The following is a 20,753-nucleotide window of genomic DNA, read 5'->3' on the forward strand; positions in this document are numbered from 1 at the left end:
AAATTTATAACTCTACCATAGGGTTAACATGATACAACCATTCTCATTTATTATAACAAAATACAAGTTACTGTTTATGAAAGACCATTTAATCTTTTTGGGCACCAGGTTAATCTTTGGAGAATTTTATTTGAAAAGAGCAGAAACAGCTTTTTCATAACCTAATAGACCCTTAGAAGATTTGATTGTTTCCAAATAACTTTGCACATAGAACTAAACCAGTAATAGGAAAGCTTTAAAAGAACCACAACAGATAATAAAGCACAATGGACTAAGGTTAATGATGAATAATTACTAAAAGACTAAAACCATAATTTCTTGATAAAAATTTTAATTTTTAACCTTTAAGTCATTTAAGTAACAATAAAACCAAAACTTTCATTATGATGATAAAATGAAAAGAAACCTATACCCTTCACTTTCTGCCTGTCACTATCCACTTCTTCATAACAATGTCACAACTATTAATCACTGAGGTGGATTAATGACTAACAAATAATTCTTAAACACTTTGAGAACCATAAATTTGAAGTTATCATGTCAGCATTAATTCCACAAGATTACAAGCTAAAACTCCCAGCAAAACACTTTGAACTTCTAATAATGTTTATAAAATGAACATTATCACATAAGCATACTTGAGACTGGTCACTTAATAGATATGATCACATTTGTACACCCAAACAACTCAGTATAAACTAATATTAATAAAATTTGTATATCTTAACATGTTGAATATTTCATCAAGTTTCCAGCTTTTCATGTTTTTATAAATGAGGAATAAACATACTTCAAAGAAAGTAATAAGGACCACCCACAAACCTCATCATGGGTATCCACAAACACGTATACAAAAGGTGTGTGACTGAACTCTTTATCTGTGTGATGTAAAAAAAATAGTGATAACACAGCTGCTTACAACAAACTGCTTACGTGTATTTGATTGTGCCAAATATATTTATTTTACTGAAACTTTCTGACACAAGTTCATGTTCATTTGAACGTTTAGCATCTGTTCTCCGCCTGTTGAATAATTAGCTGAAATGTCCACAAACCAAAGAAAGAGTGAAGGCTATAGCTTTATTACATAATTGTTATCAACACTGAAACTACAAGTTATTTATGGAAATCACCCCAGAAGAATAGAGCATGCTAACGTGTGTTATTTCAGTTGTTGTACATGTATGTATACGATACCCAATGACTGAAATAGTTAATACACCACTGTTGTACAATACCATTTAAATCAGAAATATAATCGAACAATTACTAACTACATTGCATGAAGATAGTGCAGTACTTTACTATAGTAAAACATATATATTTACGTTGATTTAAGTCTAGCTCCAAATGCAGTATTACAACAGAATGATGATTTATCATCTTTTCACTAGATGTTTGTGGATTTTATGTGAACAGCCACATGATTGTTTGAGCTATATTTTTTGCTTTGTGTTTTGAATTTTGGGCAATAATACAGAATGGTTATCTGTGCTAGCTGTCCCTAATTTAGCAGCATAAGACTAGAGGGAGAGCAGCTAGTCATCACCACCCATTGCCAACTCTTGGGCTACTCTTTTTACCAATGAATAGTGGGACTGACTGTCACCTCATGATGCCACCACATCTGAAAGGGCAAGCATTTTTAGCGTGATGGGGATTCGAACCCATGACCCTTGGATTATGATTCGAGTGCTATTTTATACAAAACTGTTTCCAGATTTAATCTAATAATACCTACTTTTTACAAATTTTCTAAGGGGCATGCCCCCAGACACCCATAGCATTAGTATATTTTGCATGCTCATTTTGCATAATATGCATTGGCCTTGATCTCACAAATTAGAACCCCCTTTTAAAAATTCTGCACACAGGCTTGTTATCATGGCTCACAAAAGGTATAAGATATAAAATTAAAGAAAAGCATCACAGATTAAAGAAACTGAAATCACTGGTGTTTTAGAAGATTATAAAAGATCAAGAAAGTTGGTCAAACCTGAAATTAGGACATCCAAAACGATGTATAAAAAATTGGCTGAAAACATAAGAATTAACAGTAAGGATTTTTTAAAGTAAATTAGGGGTAAATAAAATGTTAGAATAAACACAGGATCCCTGAGGGATGAAAAAAGAAGGGCTGAATCTAATGATTATGAAATTACTAGGCTATTAAATTCTATTTTTTCTTCAGTTTTTACTAATGAAGACTTCTTAAGCAGTATTCCTCACCTTACGAAATTGACAGATAAAAGAAAAGTTAAACAAGACAAATGCATAAACTCTGAGCTTGTTAAAATAAATTTGAAAAGTTTAAAGAATGATAAGACTCCTGGACCAGATAACACTTCTCCAAGGGTTTTAAAAGAGGCCAAGGTTTGGGTATGTGAACCACTTGCCACGATTTTTTGTAAGTCCTTGAATAGTGAACAAGTACCAACAGATTGGAAATTAACTAATGTCACTCTTATATTAAATGGAGGTATGAAATTGTCCCAGTAATTATAAGTCTATTAGTGTTATATCAGTCATGAAAAAGTTTTGAAGTGTCTGATAAAAGACACTTTACAAAGTCATTTAACAGTGTTTAGAATTTTATTGGACACTCAACATGATTTTACTCAGGGAAACTCTTGCCTTACAACATTTTTGACATGCCTTGAAAAATATTATTGCCTATGTAGATGAAGGTAAGGGTGTAAAATTGGTATATCTGGATTTTCAGAAAGCATTTGACAAAGTACCACATAAAAGTTTTGTGAAGAAACTTACTTGTATAGTATGAAGGAATAGTTAACTAATTGGATAGGAGAGTGGCTAGATGGAAGAATGCAGAGAGTTGTTATAAATAGAGTTCAGTCAAAATGGATTAACATTGCAAGTGGTTTATCTCAAGTCTCAGTCTTAGAACCATTGCTCTTTTTCATTTATATTAATGACATACATGAAGATATGGTCAATGAATTACATAAATTTGCAGATGAAATTAAGATTTTCGGTGTTGCTGACTGTAAAGATGATACTGATGATCTATCAAAGGATTTAGATTATTTGGTGAATTTGGCAAATAAATGCTAGGTGTATTTGGATTATGATAAATGCAAGATAATGCATGTGGATTATCATAATTTGACTTATAATTTGGATGGGAATAATCTGAATGATCTTTGTGGAATGGTTGTTAAATCTCTTAAGCCATCCAAGAAGTGTGCTGTAGTGGTATGGTAAATAGGATTTTAGGTTGTATCTACAGGAATATTGAATAGAAATCTAAAGAGTTTATAATTTCATTGTTTACACCACAAGTTTGGCCACATTTGGAGTACCATATTCAGTCTTGGGCTACTTACTTTAGGAAAGTCACTGAATTATTGGAAAAGGGTTCAGAAGATGGTACTTGGAATGGAGAGATTGTCATACATATGAGAAGTTAAGACTTCTGAAATTTTTCTTGAAAAAAGAAGAGTTATAGGGAATGTGATTAAAGTATTTAAGATTGTGAAAGGAATTGATAATGTTGATGTATCAACATTTTTCATACTTAACAGTGAGAATTATAGAACCAGGGGTCACAAATACAGATCTAAGCAAGGTAGAAGTCATCTTCAACTAAGGCAATTTTATTTTTTAAACAGGATAGTTGATCTATGGAAATGGGTTGCTTTTGGATGTTGTGTAGGCAGTAAGTTTGAGTGAATTTAAAAGAATGCTTAATAGATATATGGCAAATAAGGCATGGCTTTATATATATATATTTTTTTAAAAATAATTTGATTAATAGTTTAGTTTGGCTTAGAGAATAGGAGACCCAAGATGGATAAACAGGTCTCTTGTTGTCCCTAAGCTGAAACATTTATTCTACACTTCTAACTTCATACTAACTTAGTACAATTTATGTGTGGAGTATATCATATAAGATTCTACATTTTTCTTATGCAGGTGTATGTATAATATATAATCAATGACAATCAATTACTGCATCTATAATAAGAATAAATATTTCAACAGAAGTAGCCACTGACTAACAATTTCACTATAGAACTCAGAAGAAGAAAAAACTGAGACTATAAAAAAAGGCAATCAAAGTAGTGATTATAATAAAATACTGATGCTGCAAGTTCATGTGACATCCTTAGGACATTACTTCAGCACAAATGACAATGGAACAACTGTCCCTTGTTTTCCTAATATTCTGTTGTATTTAAGCCCAAATAATGTTATTCTACCATAGCTAGTGTATATAATTGCCCTGCTAATTTCAGAATAAAGCAAAAACACAGCAAAAACTCATCTTATCAGTAATTATGCTTCTACAAACACAAAAGAAATAAGCTTCAAATGTAAAAAGAAAAAAAAGCTACAAGTGTGTGATAAATTAAAAATAACATCTCAATAAGTAAAAATAAATAAACAAACATGTACATTCTTTAAACAAGTTCTGACTTTTCCACTGATATTTTACAGTAATTTGGAGGATTTGACATAAATCCCAAAAAACTGTTTGCATTCTGTTACTGCATGAAAGTCTAATGTATCTCTTTGGTTTGCTCACCAAATCAGTACTAAAGTGATGTGATGAATTGAAACTACAGTCTAGTGCAAATGGGGAAGTAAATTGAATGACATATGAAGTAATATGTCATTTCACATATTCCTTCCTTTATTCATTGAACTTACTAAATGACATATGAAGTAATATGTCATTTCACATATTCCTTCCTTTATTCATTGAACTTATTTATTCATTATTGATTGATATCAATAAGCCTCACACTGTAACCATCTCAAATGGCCCTTAACAGGACATTCACACAGAAAGAATAAAAGCAAGGGCTTAGCAAACAAAGCAAAACAGTGTAAAGTGTCAGGTGATGGACGACAAAAAAGAAACCCATATATATGAAAGTTTCCAGCATTCAGTTTACATCTTCAGCACTACAGCTTACATTGAGGAATTCAATATTCATTATTTAAAAAACTTACCTGAAGTGCTGCTTCCATTTATTAGTTCAACATACTTCTTGTTGCTGTGGTTATTCATTACCTGTGTGATTAGTTCATCTCTACTAGGTATTACAAGGTTCATGAACTTTATAATACCTAATAGAGATGTTCTTTTCAATTCAATAACATATCACACTTTTTAAACTTTCAAAACAAATACAAAATCAGTTTCAATTCCTAAAATTTCTCAGTGTTGGCATTAGTTTTAGGATCCCTCAAAACAATGATATGAGGAAAAATCTATAAAGTAACCTATGAAACAAGTAAAGCAACTTAAATATTCTTTGACAGATTACTTATATGAAGTATTCATGAAGAGAAAAATGGAATAGATGACAAATGCTTTTCTAAAAACACAAGTGTAAAGGACAATGATTCAAGAGTCTTCCATCAATTGTCTTCATGTTAGTGATGTAAGCTGTTGGAGGTCTTTCACAGTATCCTGGTGGATGTGGAGGATGTGTTGTGATTTGTTTGTTTTTGAAATTTGCACAAAATTACATGAAGGCTATCTGCACTAGCCATCCCTAATTTAGCAGTATAAGACTAGAGGGAAGGCAGATAGTCATCACCACCCACCGCCAACTCTTGGGCTACTCTTTTACCAATGAATAGTGGGATTGACTGCCACATTATAACACCTCCATGGCTGAAAGGACTAACATGTTTTGTGTGATGAGGATTTGAACCCTTGACCCTCGGATTACGGGTCCAGAGCCTTCTGATTAGTAGAAAAATCGCATGTGGTTTCAGCTAATGACAGTCACAAGTTACTCAACTCTAATCCTAAATCTCTGTTTAGTGAGGACTTTATTGGGTTAATGTAAAAAGATTCTTTAAAGTTTTGTTATTTTCCAACATTTTTATGCATTGATCAGACCAAAGAATATTATTATCAGCTCTGATATCATAGACCTATTTACCAACACATTCCAACCTCAAAAACCATTCATATCACCAGAAAACAACTGGTGAATGACAACTTTCTATTACACTAAACTGACAAGAAAATAAATGCCATCACCAAACAACTACTTGCCAATAGTTAACTTACTTCCATTACAATGAGAAATTCTATGAACAGACAGATAGTCTAACCATGAGATCACCACTCTCTACACTTTTAGCAGACACTTTCATAGAAGACTTTGGAGAAAGAGCATTCTCATCCACACATACAAAATTAAGTTTCTACAGATGCTATTATGACGACACCTTCACTAGCTGGCCCCAAAGACATGAACATTTTCCAGCCACCCTACAACATTGTGATTCCATAAACAAAAGAATCCACTTCATCATAGAAACACAAGAACAAAACAGCCTACTGTTTCTTGACATAATCATTACCAGACAAGAAAGAATTCATCACACCTATGTAATGAAATACACCCACATAGCAGACAAGAAATAAATCATCACACCTATGTAAAGAAATACACCCACACTGACGGATACCTACACTTCCAGTCCTACCATTCAGCTTCGATAAAACAAAGTATAATCCAATGTTTAAACAAGAGAAGAAAGCATTTGTAATGAGACATTCATCAATACAAAATGTCACAGTTATATCTATACCTTCATCAAAAACTCTCTGAAGAAAACCAAAACAGAAACCAAAGATATGAAGAACACCACTACTACCATTTACATCACCTGAATGTAAAATTTCAGTGAAAAATTCAAACACATAGACAAAAGGCTCAACACAGATGTCTGGTGGCAATCTTATATAATAAGATCCATTTTAGTACGAACCAAACAGAAACTTACTAATGAAAAATACAATAATATCATCTATGAAATTCCAAGTTCCTGTAATGAAGCATACATTGGAGAAACAGAAAAATGGTCTGGGACAAGAATAAAAAAAACATGAAGACAGAACACAACTCATGAAAATACAAAACTCAGCCATTGCAAAACACATCATGTCAAATGGACACAAAATAAACTGGAAAAAAGAAATAATTGATGCAGAACATTTCAGAAAACAATAAAAATTGAAAAACTTTTTGACATTAACACAAAAACAAAATTCACAAAATCTGTGTTTAGAGGTATGACAACCACTGATTGAAACCACATGCAGTTTTTTCACTAATTAAAATTGGGGATAAACAAACCAATCAAAACCCATTCTCCACATCCATCAGGATACTATAAAAAACCTGCAACAGTTTACACACTGACCTGAAGATGGAAGACATTTTAAATCATTGTCCTTCACACTTGTAGTTTTTTTTACAATAGGCAGTTGCCATTCATTCCAGCATACTCAAATGTTATAAATAATTTATTTACTATATTTAATAACCTTGTCTCAAAAAATTCTAGAATAAATTAATAGAAAGAGAAACTTCCTTTACCTGTGAGTTAACTGTAGAAGAAAAAATACTGTGAGAGACTGAAACTTGAGTCAAAGCTGTACAAGAAGGTAAAGATATCACAGTGAGGGCATCGCTTTTGGCCTCAGATTCATCATGGGTGGTGGATTCTGCTGGAGAGGATGGTGGTGTAGAATCCAAAATCCCATGTTCCTTCAGCAACTCTGCAAGATTGACACTAGGAACTTTGGCAGGCTTCGAGGACTCTGAAGATGTGTCTGGTGTTAGGCTCATACCCTGTTGGTTCTGAAGAGGAGGACTTTGGGACACTTGAACAAAAGTCTCTGATTTGTGTGAAAAGGACTGAAGAGGTGAATTCATCCCACTAACCACTTGTTGGCCCTGAATATCATGTATCTGTGGTTGTTGTGATGGGACAAGAGAATGTGACAAAGGATGCTGTACCGGTAAACTGGGCATTACACCTTGCCCAGGTGCAAGAACACTTGGAACAGAGACTGTACCACCTACTGCAGCTTGTAGTTGTGGCAATGTAATGGTTTGTCCAGGTGCTAAAGCCACTGTGATTGGTCCTTGTGGTGTTTGAATCTGCTGAAGCTGAATACACTGTTGAGGACCCATAACACGTGGAGCCAGAATAATGTTAGGCCTTGTGTTCAGAACTGTATGTGGATGAGCTGAAGACTGTACAATCGAATTGGTTGGGATTCCAGTGCCCCCAAGTGTGAGGCCTTGAGATGGAAGGCCTTGCTGTGTTATAGTATTTGGAATGAATAAAGTTTGCTGTCCTGTGAGTGGACTTTTACCTTGGTCCAGAAGGTGCTGAGCTGGTTGACCAGGACTCTGGAGGGCTGCTACTAGTGCAGAATTATTGGCAGCCATAACATGGCCTGAGTGGTTAGATACTGTAAGAGAACCAGGATGTTGTGGTCGAAGAGCTAACTGAACACCAGTCAGGCTTCCCAGATTTCCTTGAATTAATATAGGATTTTGCCCTGGAAGGCCTGGGATAATCTGATTAAGTACAATTGTTCCCTGAGGACCAGCTATCACTCCAGGCTGGCTTTGCCCCAAAACCAATGGAGATCCACTAACTGGGGCATTTAGACCAATACCCATAGACCCCTGACTTGGTTGCACTGAAGGAGATGCACTGCCACCACTTGATTTTAAGAGAGGAGCAGAAAACTGGTTTGAAGAAGAAACAGGAGGCTTTGGTAAGATTTGCTGAGGCTTTGGTTGAATGGGACGACCAGAGCTATGAGAAGAGCGTGGCATACCTGCTGTGTTTTGTTGAGGTGTCAGGATTTGAACCACAGGTTGTTTGGGTACTTGCACTTGTGAAGTTTGTGCTTTGACAGGATTCTGTTTATGACTGATTGAAGATGAAGTTACTTGATTAACAATACCAGTTGTCTGCTGTTTAACTGGAAGTCCTGTCCCACGAGATGAAGTTGATGCACTCGGTGCTGGAGACCATGAGGATACAGGAGAAGGAGCATGGGGTGGTTTTGGAGAACGTATCTGTTGAATTGGAGATGGAGGAGGCAAACTATTTACTGAAGGAGGGCCTTGGCCTGGAGATTTCACATTATAAGGAGAAGGAACAGCAATCTGCGGTGCTGGAGCCGATGAAGGTCGATGGTGCTGGGACTGTACTGAAGAGGGAATGTGATGAATAGTGGCACCACCAGGAGAAGGTATGTGATGAATGGTCGCACCTGATGCTGACAAGGTAGGATGAACAGTCAAACCTGCTTGAGACTGTAGGTACTGGAAAGTTGTAACAACTTGCGAGGATGAGACTCGTAAGGATGCTGCATCTGCTAAAGAAAAACCCTGCTGCATACCTGGATCAGTAGAAAGTCGCAGAATTGTATTAGCCGAAGAGGAAGCTTGAATTCCACCTATCATGGGATTTCCCATCCCTAACGAATTGGGCATTGATGTAACTACAGCACCATGAAAGCTGTACCCCATGGACTCTAAGGACGGCTTCAGGCCAACAGCAGGAAAAAGGCCCTGCTTTTGTACAACCTCAGGAGCCTTTACATGCTCTTGACCAGATAGCTGAGATGTGGATATCATTGATTTTGATACTTTTCCATCTTCTTGCGTCTGAAAAACATTTAGTACCATAAAAATTTATATAACTGTAATACTCCTAACTCTAACTACCAAACATATTTTGCATCTTACAACATAAAGAAAAGTATTTCAACATAAGATCAAATGAAATAGGAAAACTTTAAGTACAAGTCAACAAATGAGCAAAAAAATACAAGCATCTATAAATTATCTATTATCTGCAAAAATACAGAAGCACAATACTAGTTAATGGAACAAAGTTGCAGGTTTGTAATTATTTAAATGCTAATTTCAGAATTTTCATATAAAACAAGTAATTGTACATTTATGTGTTTCTCAATAATCTCAAATCACAATTCTGTTTTCTATTAATTATAACTTGTTGTATAAATATAAAAAAATCTCAAATCTGACTTTTATATTTTTTAACAATGTGAAAACTTTAAAAGATGTAATAGCACTCACTTTTCCAAAATTTTGTGTTTCACCTTCAAGAAAAGACTGAAGAAGGAGTGGATCACTGAAATAAGAGAGACAATGTTTGTACAAAGTTTTTTTTCACAAAGTAATGATAAAAAATAAAACAAAGTCACAACATTGTAAGAGTTAATAATTGTTAGTTCATAAGAAGAACAATAATACTGAACTAATACCAGTAAAAAAAAACACTTAAAATCGAGATAATTTTCATATTGTGACAGTGAATGGCCAACATGAATTTGCAAAAAAAAATATCATTATAATATTTTTTATTTACTACATTATTTATAATCTATACAATCACAGAACTAATAAATTATGTGCAATAAAATCCCTACCTTTAAAAAAACAAAATTTCGAAATTTACTAAAAGTAAATTCAAGTAATGTTTTTAACCACTTCTAAATCATAATAACTAATAACCTGACATCTCAAATTACTATGATTTCAATGTCTTTATTTATGACATTAGTTAGATGCCTAACAAAGTAGAGTGAAACAACTGTACTAATCATGCTCATATATATGTACAATACCCCATTTTACAGTGGATTAAATGTTCATTCTTTTTCAAGATTCAAAGATGAATATGTCATTCATCAAAACAAGTATAATATTTACTGGGTTTCTGTTTGCTACTTAACTCAACTTACAGTAATATAAATTGATTTAGGTGTGTAAATAATATTATGGTATTACAACTAGTTCACTATTTGATATACAGTAGTTCAAATGTTTGATGATTATATTACAGATTTCTTTTCACCAAAGGTAAGATAGTGAGTTACTATGTGGTGAGTTAAAAATAACTAACCAACACCATAAATATTAGACACACATCACCACTGTAAAAGGCCTGATGGAATTTCTTTGGATTCCTGACTCAAGCTATGCTGATGAGTCTCAAATGGACAAAGCTGCAGTTTGCTGCAGAGAGTGAGGCAAGTCAAAGAATGCACTGAACCTCTACATCATAGATTATATTTTCTATTTTATCTTTGGTTGGTGAAAAGAAAAGAAACCTGTAATACAATCATCATGACAAAAGTTTTTAAACAGTACCTTTCAAATATTATAACTGAATACAAAAGGCCTAAAACTAAGCAAAAATAACATACACAAAACTAAAGGGTAGAGTTGGAATATATTGCCACATTAACCTTTAAGAATTAAAATTGACATTTTCTTATAATAACACCACCAATGTTTTTCATCCTCTAAACCTATCGTGTGCAAGATCATGATAATTTATTTTAATAGTTGTTTCCCAGTAAGTGGCAACCCAACTAGTCTTGCTTCTTAAATGCTGTATTTATAAATCAGTGTTAAAAACTGGCTGGCTAGTTCCAAAATACTGACTAATATGTGCAATTTATTTTTTAGTATATTAATATTTTAATTATTTAATAATTTTAGAATATGTTATGCAAATTAAATATTATACTGATCTGCCTTCAATTTTCTAAGTATTTATTTATCAGTTTTGTAATTTTTTTTATTGTATTCTACCCCCCATAATTATTTTAGGGAAATTGTTTAAATTAAAATACATATTGACTGCAGGTGTTTTTTGCTCACATATCTCTTAATTATTTGAAATCATAGATGTGTTAAACCTTAAAAAATCTCAGTTCTTTAAGCAATTTAGAGCACTAGTGATTGCTTACTCTCAAGTCTTCCAATCAACAAAGGTTATTTAGAAAGCATCAAATAACATTTACAAATATGACTTCTACAACTTCTACAAATACTACTGTCATAACTAGGAAGAGCAAAATATGTAAATGGTTATTATTTTTCTTGATCTAAACAAACCAAGTAAAATGTTTCTACTTTATTAACTCCATTTACAAAGGAATGGAAAACATTTATGCTAAATGTCAAAGGCACTGTATAAATCTGTTTCATTCTTAGAAAACAAAATAGCACAGCAGCCCATCACATACTCTTGTAACAAATGTAGTTCTATGGGATGGTATATTTTTAACAAATACACAAGGATGTACCTGATTACATCAAGCAGAGATGGGCCTCCATCATCCATTGCCGAGCTGCCTGAAATACAAGTAGAGAACTTAACAATGGACTCACTTATATAACTTATGTCTGTTAAAAAAAAATCTTAGTGAATATTTTATCTCATATCTTGTGGCAAGTTAGATTTTTTTTTCTTTTCCAGAGCAAAGCTAGCAGTTAACAAATACATGACCTGACTACTAGAATCAGACTTTATTTTGGAAGGTTTTGTTTCATGTTGTTCTTCTATCTTGCAACAAATTCAGTGGAAGAGAACAAGAAAGTTAATTAATGACCCTTACACTTCTCAGTTTTCAATGTTTCTTTATGTTAAAGAAATTCAATTTAAACTATGAAAAATTAAAGAATGTTTAATCAGTCTAGTGCTATATAGTAAACAAAGATTACAATGTTTGAAATTCATAGTATATTTTGCATTTCCTTGTAAGTTAATTGAAAGTTAAAAATTTCAGACTGTGAAAATTATTAATAATACCCATAATTCATATTACTTTCCAATATTCTTTCTTAGTATTGCTCTTTTTCTTAGCACGAGTCAAGGATTACTAATTATTTTTTTAAAGTCAACAGGTTTTATCTGGATATACAGACTTTATTAAAAAGTAAGTTAATAAACATTGAAATAAATATCAATTACACTATGAAACTTTTATAAAAGTATTATTAAATTATTAATGTTGTATTCTTACTCTTAAAAAATTAATACCTGTAATTATAAATACAATGGCCTGGGGAACTCTGAGATACCTAAATGTTACTGAACTGAAACCATTAATAGTTTTCTTTAAGAATACAGCACTGACCCTAAAAAGTAACAATCCTTCAAAGTGTGATTCCTGTAGAACATGTAACCATTTTTATTTTAGTTGCCCACACTTTAAATCATGTCTCAAACAGAAACAAAGTTTTAACAGTGATGTCTGCAAGTAACAGTTATTGTTATATTCAACATGAACTATATATAACTTCACATACATAAGTAATAAGTTTTAACAGTGATGTCTGCAAGTAACAGTTATTGTTATATTCAACATGAACTATATATAACTTCACATACATAAGTAATAAGTTTTAACAGTGATGTCTGCAAGTAACAGTTATTGTTATATTCAACATGAACTATATATAACTTCACATACATAAGTAACAGTTACTGTTATATTCAACATGAACTATATATAATTTCACATACAATGAAATTCTCCTCAATAATAACAGAACTACTACACTATACAATATAACAGTTACTGTTATATTCAACATGAACTATATATACATACATAAGTAACAGTTATTGTTATATTCAACATGAACTATATATAACTTCACATACATAAAATGATTAAAGAAGACATGTCAAATCACCAGAACTGCTATACCTTTAATTATGATCTAGTATGGGTCTATGTCACAAACACTGGTATCATTTAAAATGCTACATAGAAACAAACATAAAATTTATGGATAAAAAGGGTTCTTTTAATCAACCTAGCTCATGCATCCACCAAACTAAATTAAACAAAATAAAATCAGAGCTAGCTCTTATGATCCAAATTTTTATTGAGTATTCCCTTAAATTCCCTATCTATATCTCTAGATTTGAAGGCAACCCATTCCAAAAGCCAACTACCTTGTTATAAAAATAAAACTGTCTTAGTGGTACCCTGCCAAAATTCATTTGTGTCAAGTCAGTTTCACGAGACTATGTCAACACATAACTGATGAGGCAAAAAAATTAGTTTTTTTGTAGAAACAGTACATCACCTGTTGATCATCTCTCTGACCACATCCCACTTATTTACTGCATAATGATCATTTTCTTTATATTCTTTCTGAAATAAAGCAAGTTAATAAAATATAGTACAACAAGAGAAAAAATATACAAATATATATACATACAACACAATACATTAACTTTTCAATTAGTATATATTACATATTCAGTTCTCAACAATATAGAGATAACCATGCTGCAAAACATCATCGTTGTTTGTTTTTCAATATTTTTTCAAATACATTTTAATGACTTTCTTATTACAAGGAACTTTTAATGTTTACTTAGTAACTTTATACAATGAACCTTCAGGAGTTTCACAGCAAACTCCTGATTCTCCCCCCCCCCAAAAAAAAAGCTACTAAAAATGTACTCTAATCCCAATTATAATCACTATATGAAATAGAAACCTGTTCCTAAAATCTTCTAATAAAAAAAATAAAATAACATAATTTTCATACGTATATTAAAAATTATTTTTAATATTTCAGTTAAGTCTGTTTGGTAATAAATGGTGTTGGTATATAGAGTAAAACTCATAACAGAGAAAGGAAAAATAGTTTTGTTATAAGTAGTTTTCAAAAACTTAATTTACACTTTTCACCACTGTCAATTTACTGTTTTCTTAACTGTAAGACCACAAGATTTGACAAGTATTTTAGCACAAGGTAAGAGGCAGGCAGTAGCAATGTCTGTGTAAGAATGGCTCAAATTGTTCATTGAAACGATATTTTAAATATCTCCTCAATAGGTCACCAGAACTTTACTACACTATACAAAGTTCCTTTTATAACAGTATCTATGTGATGACTGAGTTAAAAGTTCTGGGAATGTCTAAATATCATTTCAATAAGTTTAATTTTTTTCTTATTTTTTTTTATTACAGGATAACTCATAAACCAAAATAACAGTGTCAACCAATCTCACTCAGGTGACATACTCGTGAACAGAGTATCCATTTTTTTTATAAGTACAATTAACTAGAAGTAATATATAAAAAAAACAACACAATTCTAGCATAAATGATGTTACTCCTATCCCTTGAAGCTAGCTTTCTTGAATAAATTTGTTGTTCCTTGACAAAGCTTAAGTTAATAATGAAAACAAATTACCAGGCCATATTACAGTTAGAAACTCATCATATTTAGAATATGGTCATAACCTTCATAGATCTATTTAAACACTGTATCGTAAAAACAAGTAAACAAAGAAGGAAACTTTATAAAGGATAAATGTAAGGATGCATAGTATCGATCCTTCAAAAACAATGAAAAGAAGACAACAGAGATATGATCCCTACACAATACCACAGGCAAAAATCAACATACCTCAATATATATGTATGACTATTCAATCACAATTAAGTTTAATTTATCCTATTTTCATCTGTTAACATTCTATTACACTGTGTGCTTGTACTATTATGTAGGGATGATGCAAATGCTATCCCTAATACCTAATGCATTGTTTCTGAAAAATTTATATTAGCCATCATTATATTTACTTTCTTGTTTAAAAGGTTTTTCTTCACTTCATATGTAATATATACTTAATGAAATATATATAATCAAAGTGATATGTGTTCATTTTACCCCATAGGTGAAGTACTTGCAGAAACATATACTTTATATCACCCACAAACTCAAAAGATTCTAATTCTTAAAAAAACTCTGCTAATGATTTTTTTTGCCAATTTTGGCTACATTCTATCTCAAAGATGGTCAATTATTGCTGCAAAACTGAATATTCAACAGAGCTGGGTGAGTTAACCCATCAACCAATTACCTATGAGCAGAGATCACGTGAATAAGTTGTGCAAAATAACACAATTAAAACTAAATAGATTAACTGAAATTAGTACTTCTGATTATTACTGTTTTTGATCAGTTGTCACAAAACTAAACCAAAATAATGAAAATTCTGACTTCAGATTATTCAAACTATCCAAATAACTGAAATATTGTTATCAAACTTGTTAGGGTCTCTGTATTATGTCAAAGCTACTAACATTAATGTCTTTATTATGGTAAACCTACTAATGTTAATGCTGACATGGTTAAGAGCACTTCCTGTCGTCAACCTTTTTTTTTGCGATTGTTTGTATGATGGTTGAAGGAACACAATACTAATCAATTGGACCTATCCATTGCTCTATTAGTATATACCACTAACAGCCAATACTTACATTACTTCTTTGTTCTTATATTTTGAGTTTTATATACATTATCTCTAAACATACATACATAGCTACAAAAACTCTTCCTGTCTAAAGTTTGTAAAAACCTAAGGTTGGTGATCCTGTTATTTAATAACCCCATAACCTGCATATCTACTATATACTGCAATGAATGAAAAACAAAAAATGGGATAGATATATACAAAAAATAAATAAAAAGAACAAGGTAAACTAATGTGTCTAATGTTTTTTTGTTTTTTTTTATCAATTAACCAATAAAACAGCTTATCTACTTGTCAAGAAATATATTCATATTGTTCATGTCATTCAAGTTAAAAAAACGACATAAATTCCTATAATATAAAAATTAAAATGAAATTTAGATTAGCAATTCATGTAATAAAACATTTATTATCGTTCTGACTTTTTCCAACTTTTCAAAATGGAGTTGGAGTTAAAGTTGCAACAATGTTTGTAATTTTTCCCTTTAAAAAAATCAAACAAACAGAAAAAATAACACACAAACTGTGTGTTAGGCTAGTTTAGCTCAGATGTGTTTGTGTGTGTTATATATATACTTTTTGTCTACACTTAATAATCCCGCGAAAATATTATTACTAAAATAAATTACAAAGTCTGTTCACAAAATGTTTTATTAATATATTTAAACTATACTTTAAATGCAAGCTTATTGATTATTTTACCAATACATTATATTGTACTGACAACCGTATGATTGTTCCCCTTTCCAATGATTTATTTTTCAAATATTCTACGTATGCGGATTAATTCAAATAATAATTGATCAAAATATTTTTTCAACCAACGAAGTACTACTGGTATGTCGTCGACTAAACTTTTTTTCTTCAGACAAGAGACTAGAACCTTTGTCCAATCAGAACACGCACTATTATATATGTCGACCAATAGCAAACGACTAAAGGGCGGGGTCCCATTTCTATTGGTTTTTCACTAAATTAGATTCACTTATGACAATAATCGTAACGAGACCATCAAGAACAATTTTATTCTAGTCATCATCAGTGAGTAAGCAGTCGGGAGCGAAACGTCTCAAGAGCTGAGACTGCAATTTTCATAATACCTTCAGTATGTTATGTAACTTAAGTTGATAGAAAGGCTATTTCAAGACGAATTTTCCTTCTTGATTAATTGCTTCTGTAACTTTAATAAATTTATTTATTTCCATAACACTAAGCAAAAGAAACTTTCACTTTTGTTTTGTGCTTTGTAACAGTGACTTTATTACAAAAGTTTCGCTTTGTTATAATTTGTATTGTTTTTGAAATTCGATACTAATCACGTGGTACATCAAATGTGCTTATTTGGCTTGCCATATTAAATGTTTTCCTCGAGACGTTAAAAGGCATTGCTTATTTAATTACTACTTTTATTGCAATGTCTTTAGTATAAGTTTGTTCAAGTAGGCTAAATAGTGTTATAGAAAACTAAATGTTTCCACTACTTCAAATGAACCTCCTTACACATGCCAAATAAGTATATGCAGTGGTCATAACTGAACCCATTATAAGTTATATAGCATTAAGGATAAAACGTGGTCAGCGATTCATCAAAACAGTCTTAGCCAATTCAAATCGTTTTAAGAAAAAACGGCTACATTATTTTTCTTACGGTTGTCTCTTAAACTGACTTACAAAACTCGAAATGGTAGTAGTAAAAACGTCTGAGGTCGAAACTTGCAATGCTAGAAGAAACCAAAGGCTTCATCTACTAATATAATCTGCGTCTCGCTATCTGCTTTACAAAAAAAAATATGAAATACCAATGTCTCGTACTAAATCAAACCCAATCTCAAGTTTTATACCATATTGCTATAGGAAGCAATTCTAAAATGGTTACGACATTAACAAATTACCATTTCTAGTGGGGTTTGGGGGTATGCCCCGAGAAAATGTTTGAATAGTTAATGCAATGAGATTGATTCTTGGGCCATTTCAACTGTAAACTGCTGAACAAACAGAACGTAAATACTGAGTTAAAGTAAGCAAATTTTAACTATACAAGTTGTTGTTATACATGCCATGACAATGTGATCACATCATAATGGCCTTACCGTTTCTTACGGCCCTATACCGACGTTTTAATTTGGCAAATGCCCACCCTAAACCGCTTTTAAACTTGATGTTTGTAAATGACTTACTGTGTATTTTGTTATTAAATTTCACAAAATTTTTTTACAAAGTCCCGTTGAACCAATAAATACAGAATCTATTATACGCTATACAATCAGACCTATAAAATGTATTTTTAACCAACCTAAATTATGTGTATTTTTACACTTTCATAATAATGTTAAAAAAGGAACTTTTAAAGTTCTTCACTTTAACGGTAAACAAAACTAGAAGAAACAAATTGATCTCAGCAGCATTGTGATCTCCTTAATGGTTTACTTTGGAAAAATGGATGTTACCATTGAAATCTGTCAGAAACGCAGCATATTTTCTAGCCAATTGAACTATAAAACCATACATTTTCATATTTTTACCTACTCATTATAAACGGACATGTTGGCCTCTACTTTCTTACTTATAAAAAGTTTTGTACAATTTAAAAACTTTCTTAATCTACAAATTGTACTTGTAGAGTATAGAAACAGAATAAATTTAATCACAACTTAATAAACCTACAATAGGTATAAAAAACAAAAGATTCAACCTTCTATAGATTACCCCACTATGAATTTCCATTCACATAAAAAAATAATTTGATATCAATACATGATGATTTATCATATTAACAACTTACACTGTTTAAATTGTATACATACCAAACTAACGTATATTACCTGTTATTAAAACATTAGCAATGTCAGACCAATGGGGAATATTGTCTTATATTAATAGTGTATATATTATTTTAAACGGCATTAAATAAAAACTCCTGCATAAATAAAAAGTCATTTATCTGAAAAGTTTATTAATAATACTAAACTCGATCACATAAATATAATTTCAAACGCCAGTCTCACACAGTGAAAGTTTAATGTCACGATATTTCCTTTTATAAAAAACTTCTATTTATTAACCATTTTTATTTCGGTAATATACGTGTTTCTTCATAGTACCTACGTTACCATTGTTGTCCAAAATCAACATTACCACAAATATTGCTTACATCTATTATACAAGATCTACCATAGATTAAAAATAAAACAGAAAAACCTAGAACAAGGAGCATTTCTGTTGATAATATTCATAAATGTTACATGTACAGTGTCTGTAAGTAAAATGCAAATTAAATTTAAAACTCATCTTCTTGCAACATACGATAGAACAACGCAATCACACCGTATAGTAATACTAAGTTAAATTTTAAGAGCAGTATGGTCACACCGTATAGTAATATTAAGTTGAATTTTAAGAGTATTCATTTGATACACCACATACACCTTCTGGAAGTTTCTTTCTACTACTGTTATACATATTCTATTTGAGTTTGTTTTTTCTACGTCAGTAATTTTTATTATAGATGTAAAAACACAAACTACTTTATTCTTATATGCAAATATGAGAGCACAGTTACAACTTACCATTACTGAACACTTATACTAACTATACTTTAGTGTTTAGTACAAAAATACAACACATCACTGCGGTCATTGCTAAACATTTGATGTTTAAGTTTGAACTGTACAAAAAGCTCATACAGTCCTGTCGGAGTACCATAAACGAATTGCACAAAACTACGAAACCTCTTGCTTTCGGCATTATTAACATTTCATTATCTAATCCCTAAATCACACTTGTTATTGAAGTGAGCAAGCAAGTGAAGAGAAAAAAAAATACATGTCTAGCCAGTGCTTTAGCTCTTCCAATCACTAATAATACACTACCGCTAATACAGTACTTCCAATGTAGCATATCCCACTTTGCTATTCTCTTACTTACTTTGCGTTATGGATAAAACTCTGATATTAGTTAAATAAAAAATACAAATCATAATTATACTGAATCTAGCAAGAACAATGTAATGTACAAGCTTTATTATTTTCGCTTTAACAATGCAAAACAGCAACTTTTAAAGACGGTCGATTACTTCCATGGCGGCAGGTATCACCGTCAGACTACAGCTCGGTAGCTTGGTGGCTCAGATACGGTAGAACTAGAAAGCGTAATGGTATGACCTTGTTCAAGAGCCCTGAAAGCTACTTCATGTGGTATTGCTAAAAACGAGTCCAGTAAAGAAAAAACAAACCTATGACTAAACACAAGGGATTATTTTCAAAAGCAAATGATATTTTATGACATTTCAGAAGTACTGAGCTTTGCTACATGATGTTTTCCCTGAAAATTTTATCAGCAAAATATTATTCAGAAAACACTCACCCGTCCCGTGACATGCCAATGTCCAACGGGGTTCCCATTGGCTGCCACAGGGAGTGCTTGGATGTAGCGTTTGATGACGTCTTAATGGACTTATTTTTAAAACTACAATAGATATTTTATACAAATATATTAAAAATGAAAAACAAAGCATCCATAGTGGATTTAAAAATAATGAAAAAGCCTAATTTGATCTTTAATCATAAAAATTCTTAATGGAGTTTAAAAAAGAACACATATATTGATTACGTCACAACTATTACGTTAGGCTAGTAATCATGACGTATTTACGTTTGAAGGCAGCGATTATTCCCCAGACATTAAATCTAATCATTGTACCCACTGACTTGTAGGAAGAAATAACAAGAAACAAAGGATGTGTAAATTTCCAAACAAAAGCCCTAATCATTTATAATTATTTCGTTTCAGCGATTGTTTGTCACAAATGTAACATCTCTAATTTTATATTCGCTGAAGTAACAAAT

General features: G+C 31.8%; 1 protein-coding gene across 3 annotated transcripts in view; it reads right to left on the reverse strand.

The window, feature by feature from the left end:
* The window catches only part of LOC143245114 (uncharacterized), a 58,481-nt gene extending 38,145 nt beyond the window's left edge, over positions 1–20,336 (reverse strand). The window contains exons 1-5 of one of the 3 annotated variants that reach the window (XM_076491011.1): positions 20,272–20,336; positions 13,722–13,789; positions 11,927–11,975; positions 9,906–9,960; positions 7,374–9,470 (exon numbers count right to left, since the gene is read on the reverse strand). In XM_076491011.1, coding sequence (XP_076347126.1) covers positions 7,374–9,470; positions 9,906–9,960; positions 11,927–11,964 — 2,190 coding nt within the window. In that variant the 5' untranslated portion in view covers positions 11,965–11,975; positions 13,722–13,789; positions 20,272–20,336. Of the gene's footprint in view, positions 1–7,373; positions 9,471–9,905; positions 9,961–11,926; positions 11,976–13,587; positions 13,790–19,981; positions 20,213–20,271 lie in introns of those variants that run through there. The other 2 variants (XM_076491012.1, XM_076491013.1) reach the window with 2 other exon arrangements.
* Positions 20,337–20,753: the final 417 nt, after the last annotated feature.

Source organism: Tachypleus tridentatus, chromosome 2 (genome assembly GCF_004210375.1).
Source record: "Tachypleus tridentatus isolate NWPU-2018 chromosome 2, ASM421037v1, whole genome shotgun sequence".
In the NCBI taxonomy this organism is placed as follows: domain Eukaryota; kingdom Metazoa; phylum Arthropoda; class Merostomata; order Xiphosura; family Limulidae; genus Tachypleus; species Tachypleus tridentatus.